General features: G+C 43.1%; 2 protein-coding genes across 4 annotated transcripts; one reads left to right on the top strand and one right to left on the bottom strand.

Moving 5' to 3' along the window:
- Window positions 1–1,163: 1,163 nt before the first annotated feature.
- On the top strand, window positions 1,164–16,001 carry rufy1 (RUN and FYVE domain containing 1; the record flags this gene model as incomplete). 2 transcript variants are annotated; one of them, XM_083651571.1, is made up of 17 exons in its annotated part: window positions 1,164–1,506; window positions 2,674–2,853; window positions 3,498–3,615; window positions 4,169–4,270; window positions 4,772–4,895; window positions 4,984–5,042; window positions 5,174–5,309; window positions 5,734–5,835; window positions 8,731–8,847; window positions 9,607–9,774; window positions 9,855–9,952; window positions 10,138–10,257; window positions 11,678–11,807; window positions 12,831–12,925; window positions 13,060–13,090; window positions 13,217–13,294; window positions 14,550–16,001. In XM_083651571.1, 17 exons carry the CDS (start codon window positions 1,164–1,166, stop codon window positions 14,694–14,696), a joined length of 2,148 nt encoding a protein of 715 aa, XP_083507697.1. In that variant the 3' UTR covers window positions 14,697–16,001. The 2 variants fall into 2 exon arrangements, with proteins under 2 accessions (XP_083507697.1, XP_083507696.1); XM_083651570.1 differs by having other exon boundaries at window positions 13,060–13,108.
- Window positions 16,002–17,071: 1,070 nt separating this feature from the next.
- On the bottom strand, window positions 17,072–24,841 carry hnrnph1 (heterogeneous nuclear ribonucleoprotein H1). Of its 2 annotated transcripts, none has more exons than XM_083651923.1 (11): window positions 24,770–24,841; window positions 23,171–23,266; window positions 22,923–23,078; window positions 22,656–22,799; window positions 21,545–21,683; window positions 20,614–20,798; window positions 19,660–19,772; window positions 19,372–19,507; window positions 19,185–19,268; window positions 18,896–18,988; window positions 17,072–17,830 (listed from the first exon to the last, which is right to left on the bottom strand). In XM_083651923.1, the coding sequence occupies exons 2-11, from the start codon at window positions 23,250–23,252 to the stop codon at window positions 17,733–17,735; spliced, it is 1,230 nt and encodes a 409-aa protein (XP_083508049.1). In that variant the 5' UTR covers window positions 23,253–23,266; window positions 24,770–24,841; the 3' UTR covers window positions 17,072–17,732. The 2 variants fall into 2 exon arrangements, with proteins under 2 accessions (XP_083508049.1, XP_083508050.1); XM_083651924.1 differs by having other exon boundaries at window positions 17,753–17,830; window positions 18,892–18,988.
- Between the last annotated feature and the right edge of the window lie 510 nt (window positions 24,842–25,351).

Raw genomic sequence — 25,351 nt, 5'->3', positions numbered from 1 at the left:
TGTGTGTGGTACTGAGTAGTGAGTTTAATTAATTAAATTAATTATAAATTAAAGTGTATATATATATATATATATATATATATATATATATATATATATATATATATATACATGTGTGTGTGTGTGTGTGTGTGTGTGTGTGTGTGTGTGTGTGTAATGTATGTATGTGCACACACGTACGCACACACACACACACACACACACACACGCAGTCATGTGCGCACACGCACACGCACACGCGCACACACACACACACACACACACACACACACACACACACACACACATGAGTAGGCTATAATATTCCTAAACTAATATGTATAAGTAATTAAATAGATTGAATTAATATACTAATCTATCAACTCCACATTCCTCCTCAATCTTTATAGGCTTTCTGCTTAATACTGTCTTAAAAAGGGCTCTCAGCTATGCTGTTTTTTGTTTTTTTTATCAGGCTTATTGCCTCTTTGAAGACTTGAGTAGCTTATTTCAGGCTCAAATCCGTGTCATGGAAACATTATTATTATTGTACTGTCTTGGTCCCTGGCTGCTGGTCTTCTTGCTGATACTGGAATGTGAGCTTATTCCTGCTACATTTTTCCCTTTAAATTGCTAAAATATAAAATGTGCAAACATGAATAAACCTTACATAGATTAATCTTCTTTATAATACACTTTTGGACCTACATACAAGAGTATTCCCATGTCACAAACCTAGACCTCTTTTTTGTCTGAGGTGGGAGTATGGCCCTATAAACTATGACAACCCTTAAACATGTGGAGCCATTTTAAAACAATATTAGTCAAATATTATTTGACATAATGAATGAATAAATATTCGAGGGGCAAAGCCCAATATACACATTGAATACACTGGCGCCATCTAGTGGTAATTCCTGACTTTAGCCTATGGATAATGACTATGGATTTATTGCCCTGTTTTCAATGATACAGGAGGTAATAACGCATATAACCCGGGGTAAAGTCCTAGATTAATGAATAATGAACACGAACACCAGCTTGAGATGTTTCTCCAAAATCCAAATCCGTTTGTTTGATGCGTCAGGTCAGGACACACCGACTGGTCAGGGCTGATCGGCTCTGAGAGGCGGTGCGATTGCTCTGGTCTGGTCACGTGACTTACTTTGAAGGGAGCGACAAAGATGGCCGATGAGGCAGGGGAAACAAACACAGCTGTTGAGGATGGTGAAGCCAAACAGCCAGAAGACGAAGAGCCCAAAGAAGTTTTGGCAGCTGCGACAGAAAGCGAGCCGGCCAGCAGCAGCGGCGGCGACGGCCAGGCACGGAGAGACAAGCCGGCGGGAGACAGCAGCTGGTCGGCACCCATCCTGTCGCTGGCTCGCAAGGCCACTGAGACGATCAGCAGCGGGGTGAGCTATGGTGCTGCCCTCAGAAACAACCCCTCCTCACAGGCGGGATCCACGGCCAACTCCCCAACCGAGAAGCACTCCGAGAATGACTCGAATAACTCGAAAATGCTTCCAGGTGGGCTGATACTTTGATTTTGTAACTTCCGACACCCAAAACTCTGTGTTCCCCTTCAGTAGAAAACTTCCTCTCTCTATATCATCAGAATATCGAAACACGTGAGTTCATGGATTAAAGCAGGGTTTTATGGCACGATGACTTTTGGCACAACGGTAGCCTACTACAGGAGCACACTAGCTACGTTTTCCCTGTGCAAATCTCTGTTGTATGTGTTTGCGTGAATGTTTGTTTATCCTGCAGTTGGTGGATATAAGCTAAGCATTTTGAGTTCAGCCCAACCATAACTCAAAATATGTCTCTGCCAAATTACCAGAATAATGCCCTGCTTTTAAAGTCCAACAGCATTGCCATCATTCTCAAATGTATTGTAATATCTACAAAGTAACACCATAAATGTTTAGTGTGCCAGCCTTAAAAACAGTTTTCCCTACACATGTCTTTCACCTGGGTCCTAAAATGGCCTTGGCTCAGAGTCAGCAGGTCAAAAATATAACAATGAAGACAGAATTAGCTTCTTGGATACTTGTAGCAAGTTTAATCACATTAGAGTACATGAGACAGTTTAACAAACAATGTACATCTGCATACATACACCGGGGCACTTGCTACATACAAGTATCCAAGGAGCTCATTTTTTCTTCATTGTTTCATTCTTGTATAATTAGATACAGTATACTATTATAAATAGAATATAGCTGGTAGCTCTGTGGCATTGTCGTGTGTAGACCAATGGTTCTGAAGCTTTGTATTCTCAAAGTCTAGGATTTTCAATGTTATATTGTTTGTATGTAAATCAGTTTCAACTGAAATAAATTCAATCATTCCGTACAAATTCAGAAAACAGGATTCAAATTCAGTCATCTGGTGGAACAAATCTCCTAACTTTAAACCTCACACACACACACACACACACACACACACACACACACACACACACACACACACACACACACACACACACACACACACACACACACACACACACACACACGATCTTCTGTTCAGACTTTACAAAGCTTTTCAAATCATCAAAGTGCAAGTCAAAGCCAAGTCACCAGAAGTTCTGGTCCAGAACCCAAGTCAAATATTCTCTTCATGCATTCAGTCAAGTCATTAAAATGATGACTTCATCTGCCTTTCTCCTCTCCATTGCACCCTCTGCAGTTCTGCCACCCAAAGACCCCATGTTAATAGAGAGGTCCAACCTCCTCAGCATGATGAAGCTGAGTATCAAGGTGTTGATCCAGTCGTCTCTGAGTCTGGGCAGGACCCTGGACTCAGACTACCCTCCACTGCAGCAGTTCTTTGTGGTGCTGGAGCACTGCCTCAAACACGGGCTGAAAGGTGAGACTGGCCAAACTTGCAGTTCGACTGAAAGGTGGAAGTACTAGAACGTCCTTCTCAAGTAGAAGTACTGTTACTTTGCTGATATTTTAAGTAGAAGTCAAAGTACAGGTGTATAAATCTACATATGTGCAAGTAAATAGTAGCTCATTTAAAATGTACTCGGAGTAAAAGTTAAAGAGTTACTTTTTAGAAAAGACAACTTTGTTACATGTGATCTTTTCCATGCATTCTAAACAGATGAGAGGACAGAGTTCAAACTAGATTATTTTAATTGGAAAAATCATAAATTACAAAATCGAGTGCACAAAGTAAAGCCAGATACATTTTCTCTTCTTTGTTCTTCACAATTTTCCAATATACAATGGTCCAGTTTCTGATACTTATTGGAGAGACACAAAAATTGCGCTCTATATAAATTATTATTAGGGAATAGATGAGATTTAAGATGTAGCTAAGTACAATTAAGTATAGTTACTACAGTTACAAGTACAGTTATTAATTTAAAATGTACAATTTTTTTTTACAAGCGTACAAAAAAACTACTATTAACTAAGCTACTGAGTATGTAACCCTTGATTGCCATATTAGGAAAAGAGCAAGCAAAAGCCTGTCCCCAACCATCTCTCCTTCTACCCGCTCAGCCAAGAAGTCCTTCATTGGCCAGAATAAGTCCATATGGGGACCGCTGGAGCTGGTGGAGAAGTTGTGTCCGGAGTCCGCTGATATTGCCACAAGTGCTCGAGACCTGCCCGGCCTTAAGTGAGCTTTCGCCCACCATTCTATCTCCATTAAACCTAGGATGTAGGACAGACCTGCCTCGGTCTAGACCAGTGATACTCAACTTGCGGCCCGGGGGCCATATGTGGCCCGCGATAGGGTGCAGAGTGGCCTCCCAAATATTTTCTAATTCACAATTAAAACTAACGTTTGACTAAAGTTTGACTGAGCTCCAGCTAAATTCTGAAATATTGCTACCTGTTCGTCGCTCAGGCACTTATGTACTTAACTAACTTAACCTGACTAATACAGTAACTATCCTGTGTGCACAAAAATGTCAAGACTAAACTCAAGCTGGCACCCCCAAAACACTACAATCTGCTACAGAAAAATTTACATTATTATTGTTGATTTATTAACTGGCCCCCCTGTCATTTTGCAGAAGTGGCCCCCGAGCAAAGCAGGTTGAGTATCCCTGGTCTAGACTGACCTGCCTCAGTCTAGACTGACCTGCCTGGGTCTAGACTGACCTGCCTGGGTCTAGACTGACCTGCTTCGGTCTGACTCTGGACTTGGTACCATTGCTCTCTTTCAGGACAGGTTTGGGACGAGCGCGGGCCTGGCTGCATTTAGCTCTCATGCAGAAGAAAGTAGCCGACTACATGCAAGCCCTGTTGGACCGCAAGGATCTCCTGGGGTGGGTAACTACGGACTTCATCAAGTCAATGTCAAACCACATTTTGAGAGGATCTTGCTCGCTTCACGTGATGTATTTCCTGCTGGGGCGGGACAAAATGCTGTAAAGTATCATTCAAAAGTGTGTAAACCAGTTATGGATCAGTTATGGAGAGAAAGCCAGTTTTATTTGATGGGAAGGGCGGAGGGGTGGGACTATTCAAAAATCTGTGATGGTTTTATTGGTTGGAATTTTTTATACACAATGTCACAAAGTCACAACTGTTTTCCAGTAAGTAAAATGAATGATATTTTGATGTAAAAATACAAGAAAATACTTTTGAAAATTCTTTTAGCATAAATTGTGAAATGTATGATAGATTGAATGGGCTTAAAAAAATACAAATTAATCAATGTCACTTCAATAGAAGGCATAATACGACTGTGTTACACAATGACATTTCCAATTCACAAGCTTACATACACTTTATAATCCTTTAATCTCTTCCTTCTCTCCGCCCAGTGAGTTCTATGACCCTGGAGCGCTGATGATGGAGGAGGAGGGCACGGTGATAGTGGGGATGCTGGTGAGCCTCAACGTGATTGATGCAAACCTCTGTATCAAAGGGGAGGACCTGGACTCGCAGGTGAGCTCCTCCCACCAGTCACTCACACCTCATCTCCCCTCTGAGGTCAGCGTGTACAGAGTGCTAAGTTCTAGTCTTTCCTGTCCAGGTGGCGGTCATCGACTTCTCCCTCTACCTGAAAGACCCGACCAGTGAGCCTCCAAAAGAGTGAGTGTCAAACCACTCTACATTCTGTCATGATGGCAATTAAAATCCAAATAATGGACCTGATGCACATTCCTTTTCTTCGTTCTTTCTCATTTTTTTAACAACTCCACTCCTTTTTCTCTCTCTCTTAGTGACTCCAAGATGACGGCCATATTGGATCAGAAGCACTACATCGAAGAGTTGAATCGTCACCTAAGTGGCACCGTCACTGACCTGCAGGCCAAGATGGACTCTCTGGAGAAGACCAACAGCAAACTTGTCGAGGAGGTCAGAGGAACTGTGTTTGTGCACTTGTGTGTGTAAAAATGTCTTGCTTCGCGCGAGCCAATAAAAACTTCACAGCAACTGCTTTGAGGTGGTAAAGCACGTTTAGCCAATACCGTTAATGATGGTTCCATTTAGGTGTTCAGTGCCAGGGCCCTCATTAATGTTATTGGTTACACGCGCTTTACTTCCTGCTTTACCCTCTCAAAATGGTTGCTGTGAAAACAGTCGGTAATCTAAAATGAATCATAAGCGTTATGCGATTGATTGACATAAACGTAGTGTCTGTGTGTATTAGGCGTGTCTTACCTGTTTGACCAGGGTGTGTGTGTGTGTGTGTGTGTGTGTGTGTGTGTGTGTGTGTGTGTGTGTGTGTGTGTGTGTGTGTGTGTGTGTGTGTGTGTGTGTGTGTGTGGCTTTTCCTCAGCTGACTGCAGCGACAGACAGAATCAACTCTCTGCGGGAGGAACAGGAACAGTTGAAAAAGGAGAACGAGTCTATCCTGCAGTCCAGCCAGAAGAAGGAGGAGGTCAGAAAAACAATATACTGTACAAGTGGAGACATTCACTTTGTTGTCTGACTGAATCAGCCTAAAGGCCCATACGATAACTATAAAGATATAACCGGGGCGACTAGCTCAGGAGGTAGAGCGGGTCGTCCACTAAACCACTTTGGATAAAAGAGGTCGGTGGTCCGATCCCCGCTTCCTCCAGGCTGCATGTCGAAATGTCCTTGGGAAAGATGCTGTGTGCCAGCACCCTGCGTGGTAGCTGGCTAGCCATCGGTGTATGAATGTCTGTGTGAATGTACCTAAAGTGCTTTGGATAAAAACGCTATATAAATGCAGACCATTTACCATAACTAGACCTGCCAACCTGCACACATTTTTCGTGGCAGGCACGCATATAAGTATTTTTATTATGCCTCCGCCGGCGAAGCCAGGCCGAAGGCATTATGGATCCGGGTTGTCCGTCCGTACGGCCGTCCGTCCGTCCGTACGGATGTTTGTTAACGCGATATCTGAGGAACGCCTTGACAGAATTTAATCAGATTCGCCTTAAACATTCACTTAGGCTCAAGGATGATCTGATTAGATTTTGGTGGTCAAAGGTCAAAGGTCAAGGTCACTGTGACCTCTCGAACGCCATTTTCAAGCTTGTTAACGCGATATCTGAGGAACGCCTTGACGGAATTTCATCAGATTCGCCTTAAACATTCACTTAGGCTCAAGGATGATCTGATTAGATTTTGGTGGTCAAAGGTCAAAGGTCAAGGTCACTGTGACCTCTCGAACGCCATTTTCAAGCTTGTTAACGCGATATCTGAGGAACGCCTGGACGGAATTTCATCAGATTCGCCTTAAACATTCACTTAGGCTCAAGGATGATTACATTTTGGTGGTCAAAGGTCAAGGTCACTGTGACCTCTCGAACGCCATTTTCAAGCTTGTTAACGCGATATCTGAGGAACGCCTGGACGGAATTTCATCAGATTCGCCTTAAACATTCACTTAGGCTCAAGGATGATCTGATTAGATTTTGGTGGTCAAAGGTCAAAGGTCAAGGTCACTGTGACCTCTCGAACACCATTTTCAAGCTTGTTAACGCGATATCTGAGGAACGCCTGGACGGAATTTCATCAGATTCACCTTAAACATTCACTTAGGCTCAAGGATGATCTGATTAGATTTTGGTGGTCAAAGGTCAAGGTCACTGTGACCTCTCCAACGCCATTTTCAAGCTTGTTAACGCGATATCTGAGGAACGCCTGGACGGAATTTCATCACATTCACCTTAAACATTCAATTAGGCTCAAGGATGATCTGATTAGATTTTGGTGGTCAAAGGTCAAAGGTCAAGGTCACTGTGACCTCTCAAACGCCATTTTCAAGCTTGTTAACGCGATATCTGAGGAACGCCTGGACGGAATTTCATCAGATTCGCCTTAAACATTCACTTAGGCTCAAGGATGAACTGATTCCATTTTGGTTATCAAAGGTCAAAGGTCAAGGTCACAGTGACCTAACAAATGCCATTTTCAAGCTCGGTAACGCCATATCTCAGTAACACCTTGACTAAATTTCTTCACATTTGGCTCAAATATCCAATTCTGCAAAGAAACGCCTTGATGCAATTTCTTCCAATTTGGCTCCAACATCCACTTGGACTCAAGAATGAACTAATGGCGGAGGCATAAGTCCGCGTTGCGGTCGTTCTAGTTCTGTTTTGTTTTTTTACACATTATTCAAAATACAAATTGAAATGCATTTGGTACATTTAAACAATCCCATCCCGCAAGTACCCCTAGACTATTGCACCATCACACATCACAATATATCAATGGTAAGCATCATAAACAAATAGACACACAAAGAACATAAATGAAATAAAGAAAGGAAAGAAAGAGGACCAAAAAACAAAAACAAAGACAAAAATAAATATGGGGGGGGTGCAAGTCTATATATTTGAGACGCTTGAAACGTCCATTTTCTCTACCTGGTCCAGAACTGGTTGCCAAATGGTGTAAAAGTCAAGAGCACAATCCCTTGTAGCATATCAAAAAAATTCTAGGTTCAGGTGATACATAAGATCTCTAACCCAGTGATTGAAAGTTGGAGGAAGCTTTTCTTTCCATTTAAGGAGTATAAGTCTTGTGGCAGGCACACATTTAGACATCGCAGTACGCTGGTACGGTTTGTTACCTGAAACTACGCAAAAATGCGTTGATGCCTGTGTTCAATGCGTATCGTGTGTTGTGAATCCTACTTCATCCTGTGGCGATAACCTACAAAAGGAACGAATCTAGCCAATCAGAGGCAGAGGAGGGAGGGTCATGATTTTGCCTTCAACTCCTAGCCGTGGGCGTGTAAACAGTTGTACCGCCTCTTGAACATGGCTGCTGTGGTCTTGTCAAACGTTCACAGCTTGTGGACAAAGCAGATACACAGAGTGAAATAATGGAATTACTTTACTTACATTGCTGACAGTCAGGGCAAACCCACAGACACAGCATCGCCCGTCTGTAAATTATGTTTCAAAACTACGCAGGCGAAGGGAGCCAACATGTCCAACTTTGCCAAACATCTCGCCGATAGACACCGACAGGTTAGCGAATGACATAAATACATACCCTCAAGTCAAACGAGTGCGAGTTATTTTGTGACAAGCAAACTTTTTCCACCGCTTATAGTTATAATAACTATAAGCTATAATGATACATTGTTGCTCAAGCATTCACACTACAAATGTATCACTGTAGTGAGCTGCTAAATTATCCTGCCCCCTTCTTTCTTACAACTTTGCTTTGATTGTAAGAACATGTTTCACGATTGTTTCATCCCAGAGAGAGAGAGAGAGAGAGAGAGAGAGAAAATTAATTTTGGATGTTATGAGTCCACATACTGTTTGGTGTGTTTGCATTCCAGGCAACTCTGCAGGACAACCAGGTGGAGCTGGAGACGTACAAACAGACGCGGCAGGGCCTGGATGAGATGTACAACGTGGTGTGGAAGCAGTACAAAGAGGAGAAGCGCATTCGCCAGGTCAGATAGGAAAAAACATCCGTCTTAAACATGATATGGTCATTATTGCCATGGGGAAACTGGGATGTTACAGCAGCATCAGGGTCCAACACAAGAAAAAGAATATAAGAATATAGCAAAGGGGAGATATTTAAACATAACACAACCGATGGTTTCAACACTACAAGGTGTTAAGCAGAAATGTATGAATCAAAGTGAGAGAGAAAAAACTGCAGCATCTAATAACAGCAGTAGATCATACTGAGGCAAAAGGAAGGGGGGGGGTAATGAAAAATATGTACAGTCTGAAAATATACCAAGGATGTGAAATGTATGCAAGTGAAAAATTATCAAGATATGTGCAACATATAACACATTAGGACGTTAGAATATGCAGAAAACCTGAATTTACGGCAAATATAGAGAGTTTGCATAATGTTCCTATTAATGGGTGGTCTACATTTTCACACAGCTCTAGGTGTGCAGAGTGACATTGCATTCTAATCTAAAGAACAACTCATCAAAAATATGACATTTACAGATGTGAGTAACTTGTGTACAGAACATGCAGATTTTGACGTGTGCACACAATCCATTCAGTTGATCAAGACACTCGAGATGGAAGTACCGTATGTGCTGGAGAAGCAACAGTGTGCCACAACAAAGACCCTCTGACTTTGACTTGTGTGTGTGTGTGTGTGTGTGTGTGTGTGTGTGTGTGTGTGTGTGTGTGTGTGCGTGTGTGTGTGTGTGTGTGTGTGTGTGCGTGCATGGTGTCAGGAGCTGGAGCGTGAGTTGGAACTGCAGGTGGGGCTGAAGCAGGAGATGGAGGTGGCCATGAGGCTTCTGGAGAAGGACACCCATGAGAAGCAGGACGCGCTGGCAGCCCTGCGGCTTCAGCTGGACCAAGTCAAGACCCTTAACCTGCAAATGTTCCACAAAGCCCAGGTATATACACACACTGGGTTTCTTTCTCGCTCTCTCTCTCCTATGACACACACACTCTCTCAACACGAGTGTCTCTTCAGGACTCGGAGCGAGAAGCAGAGAGAAGGCAGGCGGAGGCCGTGCAGCTGGAGCAGAAGATGAGCCAAATGGAGAAAGTGACGGCGGAGATGGAGCAGAGGTCTGTGTGTGTGTGTGTGTGTGTCTGTGTCTGTCTGTGTGTGTGTGTCTGTGTGTGTGTGTGTGTGTGTGTGTGTGTGTGTGTGTGTGTGTGTGTGTGTGTGTGTGTGTGTCTCTCCGTGGGGATCTGTGTGTTAAAATGATGGTCTTCAAAATAAAAGCTCTCTGTCCTTCTTTCTGTCACAGGATGCAGAACTCGGAGCAGGACCGCAGACAGAGCGACCAGTCAGACAAAGACATGAGGTCGGAGCTGGAGGGCAAAGTGGACGCTCTGCAGAAGCAGCTGTCTGACCTGGACACGCTGAGGTGAAGACGCTCACAGTTCAGAATAGAGATCAACAGTCACGTGACACCTCGGTTCCCGGAAGAGTATTTTCCCCCTTCCATGTTCTGCTATGAGACTTTGATTATTAGCCATAATGTCGTATCCACCCAACACAGGCGAGCTAGTTGTGAAACAGTGGTTTACGTTCCTGTAGAAGCCACAAATCTGTATGATATCATCCTTGTTTTTTGTTTTAGTTTTTTTTATTCGATGCCATGGAGAAGTACTACACTACCCACAATTCTAAAGTGTAATATCAACGTCTTTGATTGGTGGAGCTCGCTGTATGATCGTCTGTGATTGGTGGAGCATGCTGGGCAAGGTGGCTAGCCACTGCACTATTGAAGTATCTCTGGCTAGGCTACTACTTTTGAAATCCCTTGCCTGGTTGTTGAGTTACCTGCAAGGAAATGCGGCTATATATACACCATAATGTTAGCCATTGAGCTAATAGTAAGACTTTCAGGACAGCTGGTCCTGCCCATTGCCTCTCAGTGCTCTCCGATTGGCTGAAACCCTTGTCGCTCAATCATCCACTAAGCTGATTCACCAAAATGCATTATGGGATGAGTAGTTCCTTCACTCTTAAAATACATGTACACACTCTTGTACCTTTCTTTGCCTTTCCCATGTTTTTCAATGTTGTTGTTTTTTTGTTTTGTTTTTGTTTTTATCAAATGATTTATTAACCTGACGCTTCCAGATGGATGGGTTTGCTTCACATTCTGTTTCACAAAGGTGGTGGTGTTGTGAACTCAATAGCGCCCCATCTGGCGGAGTCAGGTTAATGATTTATGGCCATACAGAGTAATTACATGACAAACGAGGAATTTGTCTTAGTGCAAGTATGCAGTATGCAATATTCTAATAATAATAATAATAATAAAATGACAAAAAACTCTTTGTATAAGGCTTTTTCTAAATGTGATGGATAAAAGGACAAATTACTCTTCCAGAACCAAAGGTGACATCACAATGTCATGTGACTGTTGAGCTCGATAACAATGAACTTTCTGTGTATAGAGTGCCACGGTCACACCCTCTTCCGGGATCTGAGAATGTCCTAAGGGATTTCATTCCTTGCTTATCAAAGCTCTTAAAGTGATCAGTAAAATCTTAAAATCAATTCTGACTGGCAGTTATTTTCCAATCTGAAGCATCTCAGCTGTAGATAATAGTTTCCTCTTCAGTGATCTTGATAGAGGAAATGAATTTGCCATCAAGGTCCATTGGACATAGAAACACTGGTTTACTTCCCTTTTAAAAATGAAGCCCAAGTACAGAGACTCACACCGACAGGCACAAATGAAGATGAGCAGTGAGTCACCATCTCTCTCCTCTGTGAGCAGGCTGGGTCTGGAGAGTGAGCTGCGTGTCACCATCTCTCTCCTCTGTGAGCAGGCTGGGTCTGGAGAGTGAGCTGCGTGCTGAGAAAGAACAGAGACAGAGCATGCAGAAATCGCTCCAGAGGGAACAGGACAACAGCGTTGAGCTCCGCACCCAGCTGCAACAGCTCCAGGGGCTGAACGTGGTCGGTGTCTCCCTCTCTCTCTCACTCACTCACTCACACACACACACACACACACACACACACACACACACACAAAGGGTCGGGGTCAATCCGCTGTCACTTGATAACTCAGGAAGTGGATGATTTTTCACTGGAAATGTTTAAAAAATGCGAAAACTTTTGACCACTAGGAGGTTCTTATCTGATCTGTATAGAAAAGTCACCATACAAAATTCTTCATCATTATGTGCATTGCAGATGTAATAAATAAATAAACAAACAAATAAATAATAATAATAATAATTGAGTGAATTTAGAATGAATTGATACCTACCTGACGGACACAAACTTCATTGCCTCGGAGAGGGAAGCCACCAAGTACCAGGACCTGGTCCAACAATGCAGGGAGACAGGGTGGCAGCAAGCCTGGATCTTTCCAGTGGAGGTTGGCTGCTGGTCTGTGTGGAAGATGCTCACAGCTCTGGGAGTAGCTGGAAGCGAGAGGAAGACAGCTGCTCACAGGTTGAGGGAGGCAGCGGAAAGAGCCTCTCGCTGGCTCTGGAACAGGCAGGAGGAGTTGAGTTAGAAGCCAGGAGAAGATGGGCAGTGACTGGCCATCACTGCTAACCCGCCAACTGGAGGACGTTGTGGTTAAGGGTCGAAATGTCCAAGGAAAGCTGGACGCCACCTGACGACATCTTCTCCTGGCCGAAAAAGCCACGGTCACATAAATGACTGAATATGTGTGCATCGATGTATTCAACAGCATTCTAGTGTATCTCTTGTAGCTATGACGGGGTGATTTTGATTCTGCGGTTTGCTCTCGACCCCATTCCAGCATCAGTTTGAGTAGATCTTGTATTTCTGCTTCCTGTCTGAATACTTATAACATGATATGTATGGACAATCAATGCACTCTCAGAATTCAGAGCAGATGTTTCAATAGCTGTGGGGTTCCACTGCAGCTAAATGAATGCAGATGAAACCCTCTAGAATCTCAGCAGGTGTGTGATGTGACCAACATGCTGTGTGTTGATGGCGTAGGAGCTGCAGGATCTGAAGCAGGAGAAGCAGCAGCTGCAGCAGATGTGCGAGCAGCAGGAAACGGCTCTGCAGGAGATGGGCCTGCATCTCAGCCAGTCAGTATCTCTCATCATCACCCGTACTCTCTCTCTCTCTCCCCCCATCTGCTTCTTTGGCCATCTTTTCTTTTTACATTTTTGTCAATACCAGTCTCTTATGTTTTTGTGTTGCATCCCTTCTCTGTCAAAAGGTCTAAACTCAAGATGGAGGACTTCAAGGAGGTCAATAAAGCCCTGAAGGTCAACTTTAAAGGCCTTCCAATATTTTTTGCGTTTGATACTAGAATATCTGCCAAATAAAATCCTGTCTCTATGCTGACCTTGTTTTTTGTCTGTTGCTCCCGTCAGGGTCACGCCTGGCTGAAAGATGATGAGGCCAATAGCTGCAAGCAATGCCAAAAGGAGTTCTCCATCGCTCGCAGAAAGGTTCAACTTCCCTTTTCATTGTATTTTTAGGCTACTATTTTTGTTTTAGAATCAGGTGCGGACGCTCCCCGCAGTTACTGTAGCCTTTCATACGAGGGGCATTGTTTTGTGTCATTTGTTTTCACACACGAGTAAATCTTCTGTGTGGTTTGGCCAAGAAGAGGGGGGCAGGGGGGAGCAGTGTAGGCTACAGGGTCTCACCAACTCCGTAAAACATGTCTCTCTCTCTATATTTTATATACCGTATATTTATATATATATATATATATATATATATATATATATATATATATATATATTAAAAGAAGGTACCACCTCACACCTCACTGTTTTGTGCCTTTGTACCTGCAACCTACCAGCACCTGATCATTCCACTGGCTGTGTGTGGGGACTCTCCTTTCTCTTCATATATATTTAAGCAATATAGCATGAGAGCAAGTGTGTTGTGGCGAATATATCCCGCTCATAAGCTGTTATCCCACGAGGCCGCAGCTCGAGTGCTATATTGCTTTTATAAAACGGTTTCCAAGTATAATAATATAATAATAATAATACTATAAGTCCGACTGGCATGGTATTCTGATAGAGTCAGTTGAAACACTACTGTAAGGCGGGACCGCAAGAACGTGCGGGTGATTTGATTGGATCGTTCTGGAGACTGAAGTTGACATTGGCCAATCCTGGCGCTTGCTGAGAAGCTGAGAGCTTTCTGGAAAGCCGACAGGCAGCTCGAGCGCAGCGCTGCATCCTCAGCACTTGCTGAGAAGCTGAGTGCTTTCTGCAAAGCCCGACACCAACTAACGTTACAGGGTTAAATGCGGGGTTAACAGCCTTTTTTTTGCAAAGAAGACATTAGCCCGCATCTATTCTTGTACAAAACACAATTTTCTGCGAAGTATTAGTAAAGTTATAAGCGAAGATCGATTCACAAGGATCTGACAGCTGTCTCCGCCATTTGTTTTTTTTGAGGTAACCAAAGGCTTTTAGTAAGAGAGTTGCCATGGCAACCAATAACCCATGGCCATGGGTTATTGGAATTATACAATGGCTGTGAACCAATCAGATTGCTTGATTTGAGAGAGCCGTTTTATAAATATATATATACATTCCCTGTGTGTGAGGAGGGTGAGGGGATAGACACACATGCCGCAGGCAAACAGCACCACAGACAAGTCTGGATCTCTTCAGGACAGTTCACTGTCAGTTCGCTGCATGTCTGAACAGGGCTTTACCGTATGTGTGTATGTGTTTGCAGCACCACTGTAGAAACTGCGGAGACATCTACTGCAGCAACTGCTCCAGTAACGAGCTGGCACTGCCCTCCTACCCTCGGCCCGTTCGGGTGTGCGACGTGTGCCACTCGCTCCTGCTGCAGAGAAGCTTGTCCAAGGCCGCCTCCTGACATCAACATCAAGCTCTCCTGCTTTCATACATTCACCAGGGATGCAAACTCATGGATAGTGAAAAAGGTGACAAATACCAGGACAGACATAAAACATCATTCACTTAAGTGGCCTATTTTGGGATAAAAAAAAAGGTGACTAGTTTGCATCCCTGATCTTCACTTTCTAACACTGCACATACTCCCACCCCCTCTCTGATTTCAACTATACTCTTTGTTTAAAAGAAAAACATTCATCAAATCTGAGCAGAGAAATTGATTTGGTGTGTGCTCCATTTCCACTCTTACCTGAAATTCAGGAACGATAGGTTATCTACACTAATGAATAATAAGGGGCCACGTTATGATTTTTTTACCACTAATGGAATCATGAGATAATATTGTTTCTGTAGACAAGGCAATTATGTCGGAAAGACTTGCTTAGAAGATGAAATGGTGCACCATATTCATATGATCAATGTTCAAGTGATCAGTGTAGGACTTTAGCCAGGGGCAAGGGCAAAAATACCCCCAAGAAATCTCAGAATGCCCCTAAAAACCACGATCCAGGGGCAAAAATTGCCCCCAAGATTTATATAATTTTCTTTTCATTCAATGAATTTAATTTCCATCTCTAATACACACTCAACACCTGCAAGCTGGTTGCCAGAAGAAGACGAAGAACACACAGTGCGCTGTTGTCCACACTATGCTTTAGTAACTTTATACAGTAAATGCTTTTTTAAATGTCCCCATTTTTTAGACCATGGGGGGAAATTTGCCCCCAAAATGTTTTTTTTAATGCACCATGTTTCATTGTATGAAATGCTGCACCTGCACCATATTCATATGATCAATGTTTTATTGTATGAAATGGTGCACCTTATTCATGTGTAGTCGATGTTTCATCGTAGTTACATGGAGCAGTATTTGAGCAAGTTGACACGCCCTATATAAAGTACATAGTCTTTCTAATGAAACCATTGGACTTGAGTTATGTTGAGTTCATTTTATGGTCTTTGTAGGTTGATTAGTGTTCTGTCTATGGAGAGAACATGTAACATCCACTTTCATATTGTTCAGCTTGTCCACAATTCTTTAATTGGGCCCCTACTCAGTCAGCAAGACGAGTCTATGGATGTTGTCCCATTACCCAGATAGCGAATGAATTGTGAATGAATCATGTAGTGTTAACATGAATCAAAAACCTATTTTAGAATGTATAACAATGGAGTTTTGTGGCTTGTCAAGTGCTACAAAGCAATTTTCTTAAGTAATTTGGGCATGTTTGACCAAATGTTTTCTATCTAGACATTTGATAAAGAGATGTTGAATTCCATAAAGCCTCCTTTCTTTCCAATGCTTAATTTAAGTGTTTTAGTACTCCAGGACTCGAGACAGTCTGGACTGGTTTTCAGGACTCAAAAGTCGAGTTGAGCACCCATGACTGACTCGAACATTCATGCATTCAGACTTGGAAGTTGGAGACCAGGACTCAGACTTGTTTTTTTTTGTAATAGGTGCTAATAATTTGGCGTAAGCAATTGATAGTAATATTGTGACATTTGATTTCATGCTAGGACAGGTACAGGTGTGTTCCCACCTACATGTGGATTCATACTCGTGTTCAGTCACAGTGCAGAGATTGGAGTGGAGCACTGGAGCCCATCTTGGAACTCGACTCAGTCATTACAAGCGACAAAAAAGCCACCCCCATTCCTGTGATTGAATCGCTGAGAAAGTATGCCGATACCTGGCAACATGAAGACGATGCAAATTCAAAATAGACCAATGCAAAACAAAGACAAGACAGCCAATCAAGCTGCAGCACTAAAAGACCAGCAGGGCAGGGCTATGGCAACCCAGTGGGGCCGCCAGGCCAACGACGCCCTCGCCAGGCCAGAAAACAAAATAAAATCCTGCCCTCCCCAAAATTGCAATAAACCTTAATGGCATATTATTACAATACAGGTGTCGACAGTAATAGAAGATGCCAAATCATTCAAAACAATAACAGTGCCAGCGTGCAGCACTGTTCCCAAACGTGTAACTCGTGTCACTGCCTGGGAAACGCACATCCCATAATACAACGGTTTGCATCGCATCCCATAATAGTATGATACTTGGGATGCCATTGCGAACATAGATGCTAACAGGTTAGCTAAACGTTAACGTTGCCAACCAGGGCCCCCACCATTGTGGTCGGGGTACGTTTCGAAATCCCTCCAGGCCTGAAAATGTTTCTAGGGGAAACGCAATGTTTTCGCTTGTAATGGGCAAGGACAGTCGTCAACCTTGATGACTTGACTCCAACTCTTCTCTTGGTGAATCGTACTTTGACTCCAACACTGGGGACTCAAGATATAATGAAGACTCGACTATAACACTGCTTAGATATTCCAGACTAGTTTATTCACTTTGTGCACAGGAAATACAAAGAATAGCATTTGAAGCAGTAGAAACCACCATGTTGGCAAGATTTGAAATTTGCTTGCCCTTGATGTAATCCTCGAGAAAAAACTGCCCTATCCACAATGACGCCTTGAAAAAATAAAAACATGCTCCGACCATGTGAAGTCTCAAATTTAGATTAACAATTCAGACCTACAAAAAAAAGATAAACATGATGTAGGTATAAGATGAAACAGGGAATTAACATCAACAGATTCCAGACACTATTTACAAACAGATCTTTTTCCTTTTTGATCATGCACTCAAGATACATTTTCTCTAATGGAAAAGCTATCAACACAAGATGAGTTATTAAGGGACTGCCAGGCGTTTGTAGAATCAACACAAAAACAGCACACTTCTGGGTAATGACAATTTAAAGTTTCTGTGATCTGTCACATCCATAAGGAGGAATGAGTAAGACAAACAGCACTTTCCCCCCCTGACAATTATTGTGGTACCAGATGATCTCAATTCTCCATAAAGTAAAAAAATATCCAAAACCTTCCCCTCTTCTTAGGTGAGATGTACATTTCCAGTCCGATTAGCAAAATGCCGAGTTAAAAAAACAATACAACCGAGTAAGAAAAAGTGAGAAAAAAAAAACTACATTCCCCATCCTCCACCCAGTCCATTCATGGAGCCTCTGCTTCCTCCTCCACCGCCCCCGCCGTAGTAACTGCTGCCCATTCCGCCCTGGTTACCTAACAAGAGAGAGAGAATACACACTATAGGACCGAGGAGTTCACCAAGGAGTCATATGCACAAGACATTGCACTAATATCCTTTCAACAAGGCAAAAAACCTGTCTTGAGTTTTTGTTTTAGGAGAGATCCCATTCTTGGATAGGACATAGATGTTTTGTTGCATGTTAATACTGCGGTATAATGAACCTTGGGGATAGGGAGACATTTATGTTTCAATGGTGTAGGTGTAGGGTGCAAGAACTGTGGTCCACTTAGTCTTAGTATTCCCTCCCATGTGTTTCTGCTTGATGTCCATGTGAAGACAACACAGAGCAGGTCAAAGAGACCAACTTCTAAATTAACAATATAATCTCCTTTTCAATAATGATCGACAAATTACGGTAGCTATTTTTACTCATCTAAACAAAACAAATCCAGTTCCAAATACCTTTCCGCTGACATATTGTTACCATTCTGTTTCAGAGAATGAACTGGTTTAGCAAAGCATGACACTGCCATCTACAGCAGTGCATGGTTCTCCTATTCCAATTGACCAGGGTCGATGTCCTGCTTACTTTTGGCCCTACATGGTGGTTGGTCACACCTGTTGTCCGTCTACCTGAGAGTAGGTGTGCCTCATTAATTGCCAGGGAGGAACAAAGACCAAGGTTTTTGGCGATCTGCACAGAACCACCAATCGAGAACTATAAATACTCGCACTGCCATAGACACCACAAGCAAGCTATGGTGACACTTGGAAGTCGAAACTACACTCTAGCCTGAAAGATTGTTGTGGGTAGTTGTAGGACCCAGAGCCTAGCCTGAAAGGTTGTTAGTGTGGGTGGTTGTAGGACCCAGAGCCTAGCCTGAAAGGTTGTTAGTGTGGGTGGTTGTAGGACCCAGAGCCCTACAGCCTAGCCTGAAAGGTTGTTAGTGTGGGTGGTTGTAGGACCCAGAGCCTAGCCTGAAAGGTTGTTAGTGTGGGTGGTTGTAGGACCCAGAGCCCTACAGCCTAGCCTGAAAGGTTGTTAGTGTGGGTGGATGTAGGGCCCAGAGCCCTTGTGTAGCGGAGCTGACACTCACTATAGTCACTGTAGCCTCCCATACTGCCTTGGCTGCTGTATCCGCCGGAGTAACCGGAGCTCAGCTGGCCACCGCTGTAGGAGGACTGGTTGCCTGTGGAAAAGACCATTATTAACATAATATATGGAGCTGCAATTAATTCATTAATAATTAAAAAGTGTAGGTAAACGGCAAGCAAATGTTAGGTTTACATTTGTTGGTTCCAAGTGGGACAATACAGTATAAGACGTGTAAGCATTTTTGTCCAAATACCACAGAGGACATTGGGGGATCCTATTGCTACACTCACCCATGCCGCCCATCATTTGATTGCCGTAGGCACCATTACTACCTCCTGCCGTTGAGTTGAGGAACAGCTCCACATAGCGGTGCTCTGAGGGGCAGAGAGAGACCGTGAACATCACCATAAACATCTGGATGTGGATATGTGGATGTAGGGGGAGGGGGTTATTTCAGGGGGCTATAGTCGAACTTACGCATGTTGGCTTTGTCCTTGGACATGGCTGCCACAGCATCCTCATGCGTGGCAAACTCTACGTCTGCCTCCCCGGTCACCCTGCCATCTGGGCCGATCTCAATGTGGACCCGCACTGGATTCAATGGAGAAAAGAACTGGGAGAAAAGAGAAGACGGCGTTAAACCACCACACAGCCTAAAACACTAAAGATATGCACACAGAGTGAATCAGGTTTCAACCATCGAGTGCCTTTGCAGATGGTTCAGCTAAAGAAGGTGAGAGACACATGTCTCTCTCCTCGACTTACATTGTAGATGTCTGTCTCTGTGGCTCTGTATGGAAGACCCCTCATGTGAACACAGTGGCCTGTTGTGCTCTGGAAGGAAGAGCCACCGTCGCTATAGCGTCCATCCGACACACCTGCACATAGATAATCAAGATTAACACAAGGTTTTTTATTAAGACTTTACATCTTAACTGTTAAGATAAGGGGTCCGTGACCCCTAGGAGGTTTGCAGAGGTACTGCAGGGGTTCTGCCAATGTTTGTCATAGTTTGTGAAATGTTTAAAAACTAGAAATCGATCCCTGGACTGGTCTCGCCCGCCCTGCAGCTCGGCATCTCCAACAGCTCCTTTCAAGGACCCATGGCCGTGGGAACCCTGACAATTGCTCAACTTACCATCACTGATGACATCATTGAGTGCTCGAGTGACATCACTGATGATGTCATAGACATGACATCACAATTGCTCGAGTGACATCACTGATGATGTCATAGACATTGTGACATCATTACTGACCAAAATCATCACAAATCTCACAATGTAACGTGGGAGGAAAATCGCAGACACACAAACACAGACAGAACCCACTTACTCAATTATGATGTAGTTTAGACAAAAAATATTGAGTAAACCCCAAGCATTAATAGGCAATAATAAGCTAAGCTACTTTTAACAAAAATGTTTTACAAAGCAAATCTGATGAAACAATATGTCAGACGCGTTGTTCGCTCCTTACCTTTTTAATGTACAATCTATTAATACAAAGAAGTGTCAATCCTGATATCCTGGTGTGCGCTGGATTATAAATATTATAGCCTACGCTTAAAATGCAACACAATTTTATTTTAAATAATAGGGGGTCCCTGCTCGGTTTGTCTATCAACCAAGGGGACAGTGGTTATATTAAATAAGCATAAATGCAGTAGTTTTCAGTTCCAAACCCATACAACTCTCCAGTCAGCTCTCAAACACCCACCTCCTCCATAGCCTCCACCACGACGCATCCTGTCATATGATCCCCCTCGGCCGCCCATCATGTTGTAGCCGCGACCACCCGAGGGCCGGTCATAGGGGCCGGGTCTCTGCATGCCCATGGGCTTCCTCTGGGGCTCGTAGTGGGTCCGCACCTCAGCGCGACTACTCTTGAAGATCTCAATGTACCTAAGAGCATACAGATACCAAAGTGAAGACTCTGGAAATGGACCGGGTGAGACTGCATTTGCTCAATACTGATGAAATTGGGCTATTAGATGCTGTCATGGTGTGGTCCATAGGTAGTAATGTCTTTGGATAATGCTGACGCTTAACAGTAGATTAAAAACAAAAAGAATAACTCTGTAACACTGAGGGGAAAACAAGGATCCAAATTGGTAAGGGTCTTTTTGCACTTTTCTTGTGGTTTACCTGAAGTCATTTACAGATCTGATTTAACATACTTTAATGGAGCATCCTGTGTCCTTGCCATGACAGCCATTGTCCTGGTTCTAGAGGGGCAGAGAGAGCACCTGCCCTTCTGCAACCCACTATAAGCATTACCTGTGATCCTTGTGTACAGCGGCCCATTGATGTTACCACCTGGGAGACTTCTTACCATTTATCAACCTAGACTGATGTTTAGTGCTGAGGCACCATGTGTTCTCCAAATAAATAACATGTTCTTTCAATCAAGATATCGAAACTGAAATGGTGCCAAAGCACTAATCTTCCCATTGAACATTGTGAATGTGTGGCATGGTTTGATCGAATATGGCAATAAAGACTATGTGCTTGTTGTACTTGTATTAACCATTACAAATGTGTTTGAATTAGCCAATATCAATAGTGTCAGTTTTGCATTTGGTTCAGATGTTGAAGGTGCACACCATAAGAAAAGCAACGTATCCAGCCAACCAACCAACCATCCCCACCTGTGCCCTATTCTTTCCTTGTGTTTCTTTAGAGCCTTTTCAGCTATATCCTGTGAAGCAAACTGCACGAAGGCCTCCCCCGTACTCCTCCCCTGGATGTCCACCGGCAATGTTATCCCATTTGGCACGATTTCCAACCCTTCAACCCAAGGACAGATAACCCCAGCAGGGGACACATTAAATCACATGCCCAATCACAGAGAGATAACGTTCTCTAAAGAGAGAGAGAGAGAGAAAACTTATGGAAAACTCTATACATCATCACACAACTAGTTTGGTTTTTTACCAGTGACTGGCCATTTAGACTGCTTACTTTTACCGTCTTTTGGGGGGGAAAGAGGGGATGAGAGGATAGAGGAAAAATATATGGAAAGGGTACTGTGTGGGAAATCAGGCTAGCATTGGTGTGTAGATGAACAGAGGAGAAGAAGACCCTGGTGAGTGACACGAGTTAACTTTACTGTCTTTGCCCATTCTGTACCGGTCTAAAGATTGACATGTTTTGTAAAGAAAAGAAAATCCCGGACAAAAGAAAAATACGAGGGTGTGGGGAGTTAGGGGAAATTAAAAAATAATGATAAAGTCTGTCAGATCACCGAAGAGTGGGCCCCATTCCGAATCCATCATGAGAAAATTAACTTCGGGCATAGACAACATTAAAAAAGGTAGCTAGCGGTATGTTTTATTACAATATTCTTTGATATCAGATCCAATTTACAATAGGAAAAAAGTGATGAATGTAGGCTAAAGACGGTTATGATGGGGCAAGGATGGGAAAGGGAGTTTGAAAAATAAGCTCCTGCCCTTGAACAAAAACACAAGCAGTCTTTGAATCATTTCTCCATTTAAGACGTAACTGACTTCCTTTTCCAGTGTCCTTTTCTGACCGCCACTAATTCAAAATATAATACAATTCTTTTTTTTTTTTGTAAATTGTACATGATATGCAGATATCCTTTTTCCAGTGTCTGATAGTATTTATTATTTAATTACTCAATTTGAATTACTCCAAAAGAGAAAGGAAACAAGAAAAGGAAGAGAAAAAGACTTTAGCACTAATATGACCTTAAAGAACCTCTACAGTCAACCAATGAGCATGACTTATCATTACCTGAGAAGAACTGTACTATTTCCTCCTTGCTGCAGCCAAAGGGAAGGCCCCGGAGGCGAACCAGCCCATCTCCTGCTGTTTCTGGACAGTTTGGACCAGTGTGCTTCATGACCCAGTCCATCTCAACATTGTTGGATTTGAAAACTAGATCACAGGACACAAAAACACACAATCACTCACCACAGGAAATATTCAAGAAAATTACAATACTAGTCTATCACAACGAATGAGCCACAGTCCAGAGTCAAAGTTAGTAGTTATACACACCCTCTACGTATCTGTGACCCATGGTTTCTCTGTCCTTCTTCACGGCGATCTTCAGGTCATCCTCCGTCTCCATCTCGACAAACGCCTCTCCACTGGGACGTCCCTCTCGTGTGTAGGTAAAGTGGATGGTGGTTCCATTGCTGGCAATTTTGCAATCTGAATTTGAAAAGGTGCTTTTTATTTTCAGTTTCGATCAAATTTGAATGCTTTTGGGTGTTGTAATATTGGAAAATAAATCAATTGCATACCAGAGAAGAACCTCTGTACTTCATCCACTGAGCAGGACCAAGGGAGACCCCTGATGCGTACGACGTATCCCTCATCAGACATGTTTGGTCACGATCCTTTGGAGAAAAAGAATACCAAACCTTATATATATTTTTGTTATATTCCTTTTATTTTGTTACCCCCCCCACTTTTTTTTTAATACACAGTAGATGTAGGTAACGGACACAACTTGACTGAAGATAAACCAGTGCAGTAACCAGAGAACAAGGAGATAATGGGGAGAGTTTAACTCCACTCTCGAGAGCGCAACAAGGTATTAACTGCATTTATTTGTGTCCTCCTATTTTGTTGCTTGAGAGAGCGCAACTATTGGTTGTTGATAATGATTTGCATGAGCCAAGACTAAAACTCCTGATAATATTAAACACGTTTGATTTGATCAGAACGTCAAGACGAGAGGAAGACTGCGTTCAGAAAGCTTACCAAACGATTGAGATAATGAGAGTGCAGCAGCGCACCCCAACTCCACCAAAACTCTCATGATTTCATTCCGACATTGGACATTTGAATGCGACACTGAAATTGTTTGGAAAGGCTGACCGTTATGAGGAAAAAAGGGTGACCATACTAGGGCTTGGGTTGCATCCCTGACAAAGACACGACCCCGCCATCTGTTCGAGGCTACCCCTGCAGTCGAGTGTTTGGAGCGCCCTCTAATGGGCAGACACACAGACCATGGAAGTCGAATGAGGCTAACACGGTAACTGTATCATTACAGGATTGTTAAAGCTGGAAATCGTCAACATCACTTCAGAGTCAATGTACGTTAATAGCTTTTCGAGTTGCATGTCCAGTGTGATACTGGTGTCTTCGATGTTCTGAGTTGGTTTGAACAACGACTCGAAATTAACTGATAAGTTACACTACTTACAGTGATATCACATATAGCTAACTGTTTAAGTAGCATTAACGTTAGAAACGAAGGAGATGTTTCACAGCCCGTTTTGATCGGCCCCTTCTTCCCACAAGACTTCCTATTTGTCGCGTTTCGACTCATATCCAAGACCATGCGAAATAATTGCACCGTATTGGGGCCGCTTGCTCATATCAAATTCCGTAACTTCAGTGGACACCGGCATCTTGAAAATTCTGACGTTAAATATAAACCTTCGTCGTTAAAACAATTTATCATCACCTGATGGGCCCACCCCCAAGGCTAGGCCGGATAGCCACCGGGCTAACAAAACCTACAAGCTATACTTTACTTACTAAAAATATACTTTGAAACGTTTTGAGCTGTATTTTGGAGTTTGAGTCCACATTAGACATTAGTCAAGAAAACAGTCTATAACGCTAGCGTTATATATATTTTTCTTGTCTTTCAGCGTGCCCCGCCACGCGCAGGCTACCGCCCAGGCACGAGAACAAAAGCGGCCTTCAGCCTGCGCCATATTAAAAGCGTTAGCTTCCTAGCTAGCATTTGCTAACTGATGTTAGTAAGATAGAGTCGATAACCAACATACATACCTGTACCGAGCTAGAGACGTCAAAATATACAACACAATTAGAAATATGGTCTTATTCAAACGTTCAAAGGCAAATATGTGAATAAGATTTACCTGGTAATTACAAATGTAGACGTAACACGTTCTTGAATGGACAGACTTGCGTGGTGCTGCTGAGCGCTGTGTGAAATCTTACGCAGGGTTGCCAAATAACTGTGAGACAATCCCCCTTTCCCGAAAGACGAGAACAGGCGCTTTTGTTCTGAATCTAACCTATGCAAACACATTAGCCACCAAGACCAATCATGATAAACACACGGATAATCATCATTCAGATTTCCGTTTGTTTTGAAAGAATCGAAATAAAAGTTTTGATAACTCTGCAAAATATCTGAAACTCGCCACTGCCAGTAATGGGGGTTTTAATACAAACCTGGCAATCCGGTGATCCGGTCTGCAGAACCAAGCGCCTCCAACCGGTCTTCGTCCACGCCCCAGAATGATGACGTTGGCTGCACTGGCCACTGGCCTGGCGGGTGGCCTTTCTTGTGCTTTTATTAGGCCTACAAATCCCCATTAACACTGCCTAATGAGATAATTAGATAGACCTACAATTCAACTACTTCTACACTGTGGACATATTTAAAAAATGTTCTAACATGCACTTTTCCCAACAGGGTGAAACAGATCTCAGGT

Source organism: Poromitra crassiceps (genome assembly GCF_964638095.1).
Source record: "Poromitra crassiceps genome assembly, chromosome: 15".
Taxonomy (NCBI): domain Eukaryota; kingdom Metazoa; phylum Chordata; class Actinopteri; order Beryciformes; family Melamphaidae; genus Poromitra; species Poromitra crassiceps.
This window is presented reverse-complemented; position numbering and strand designations above follow the sequence as displayed.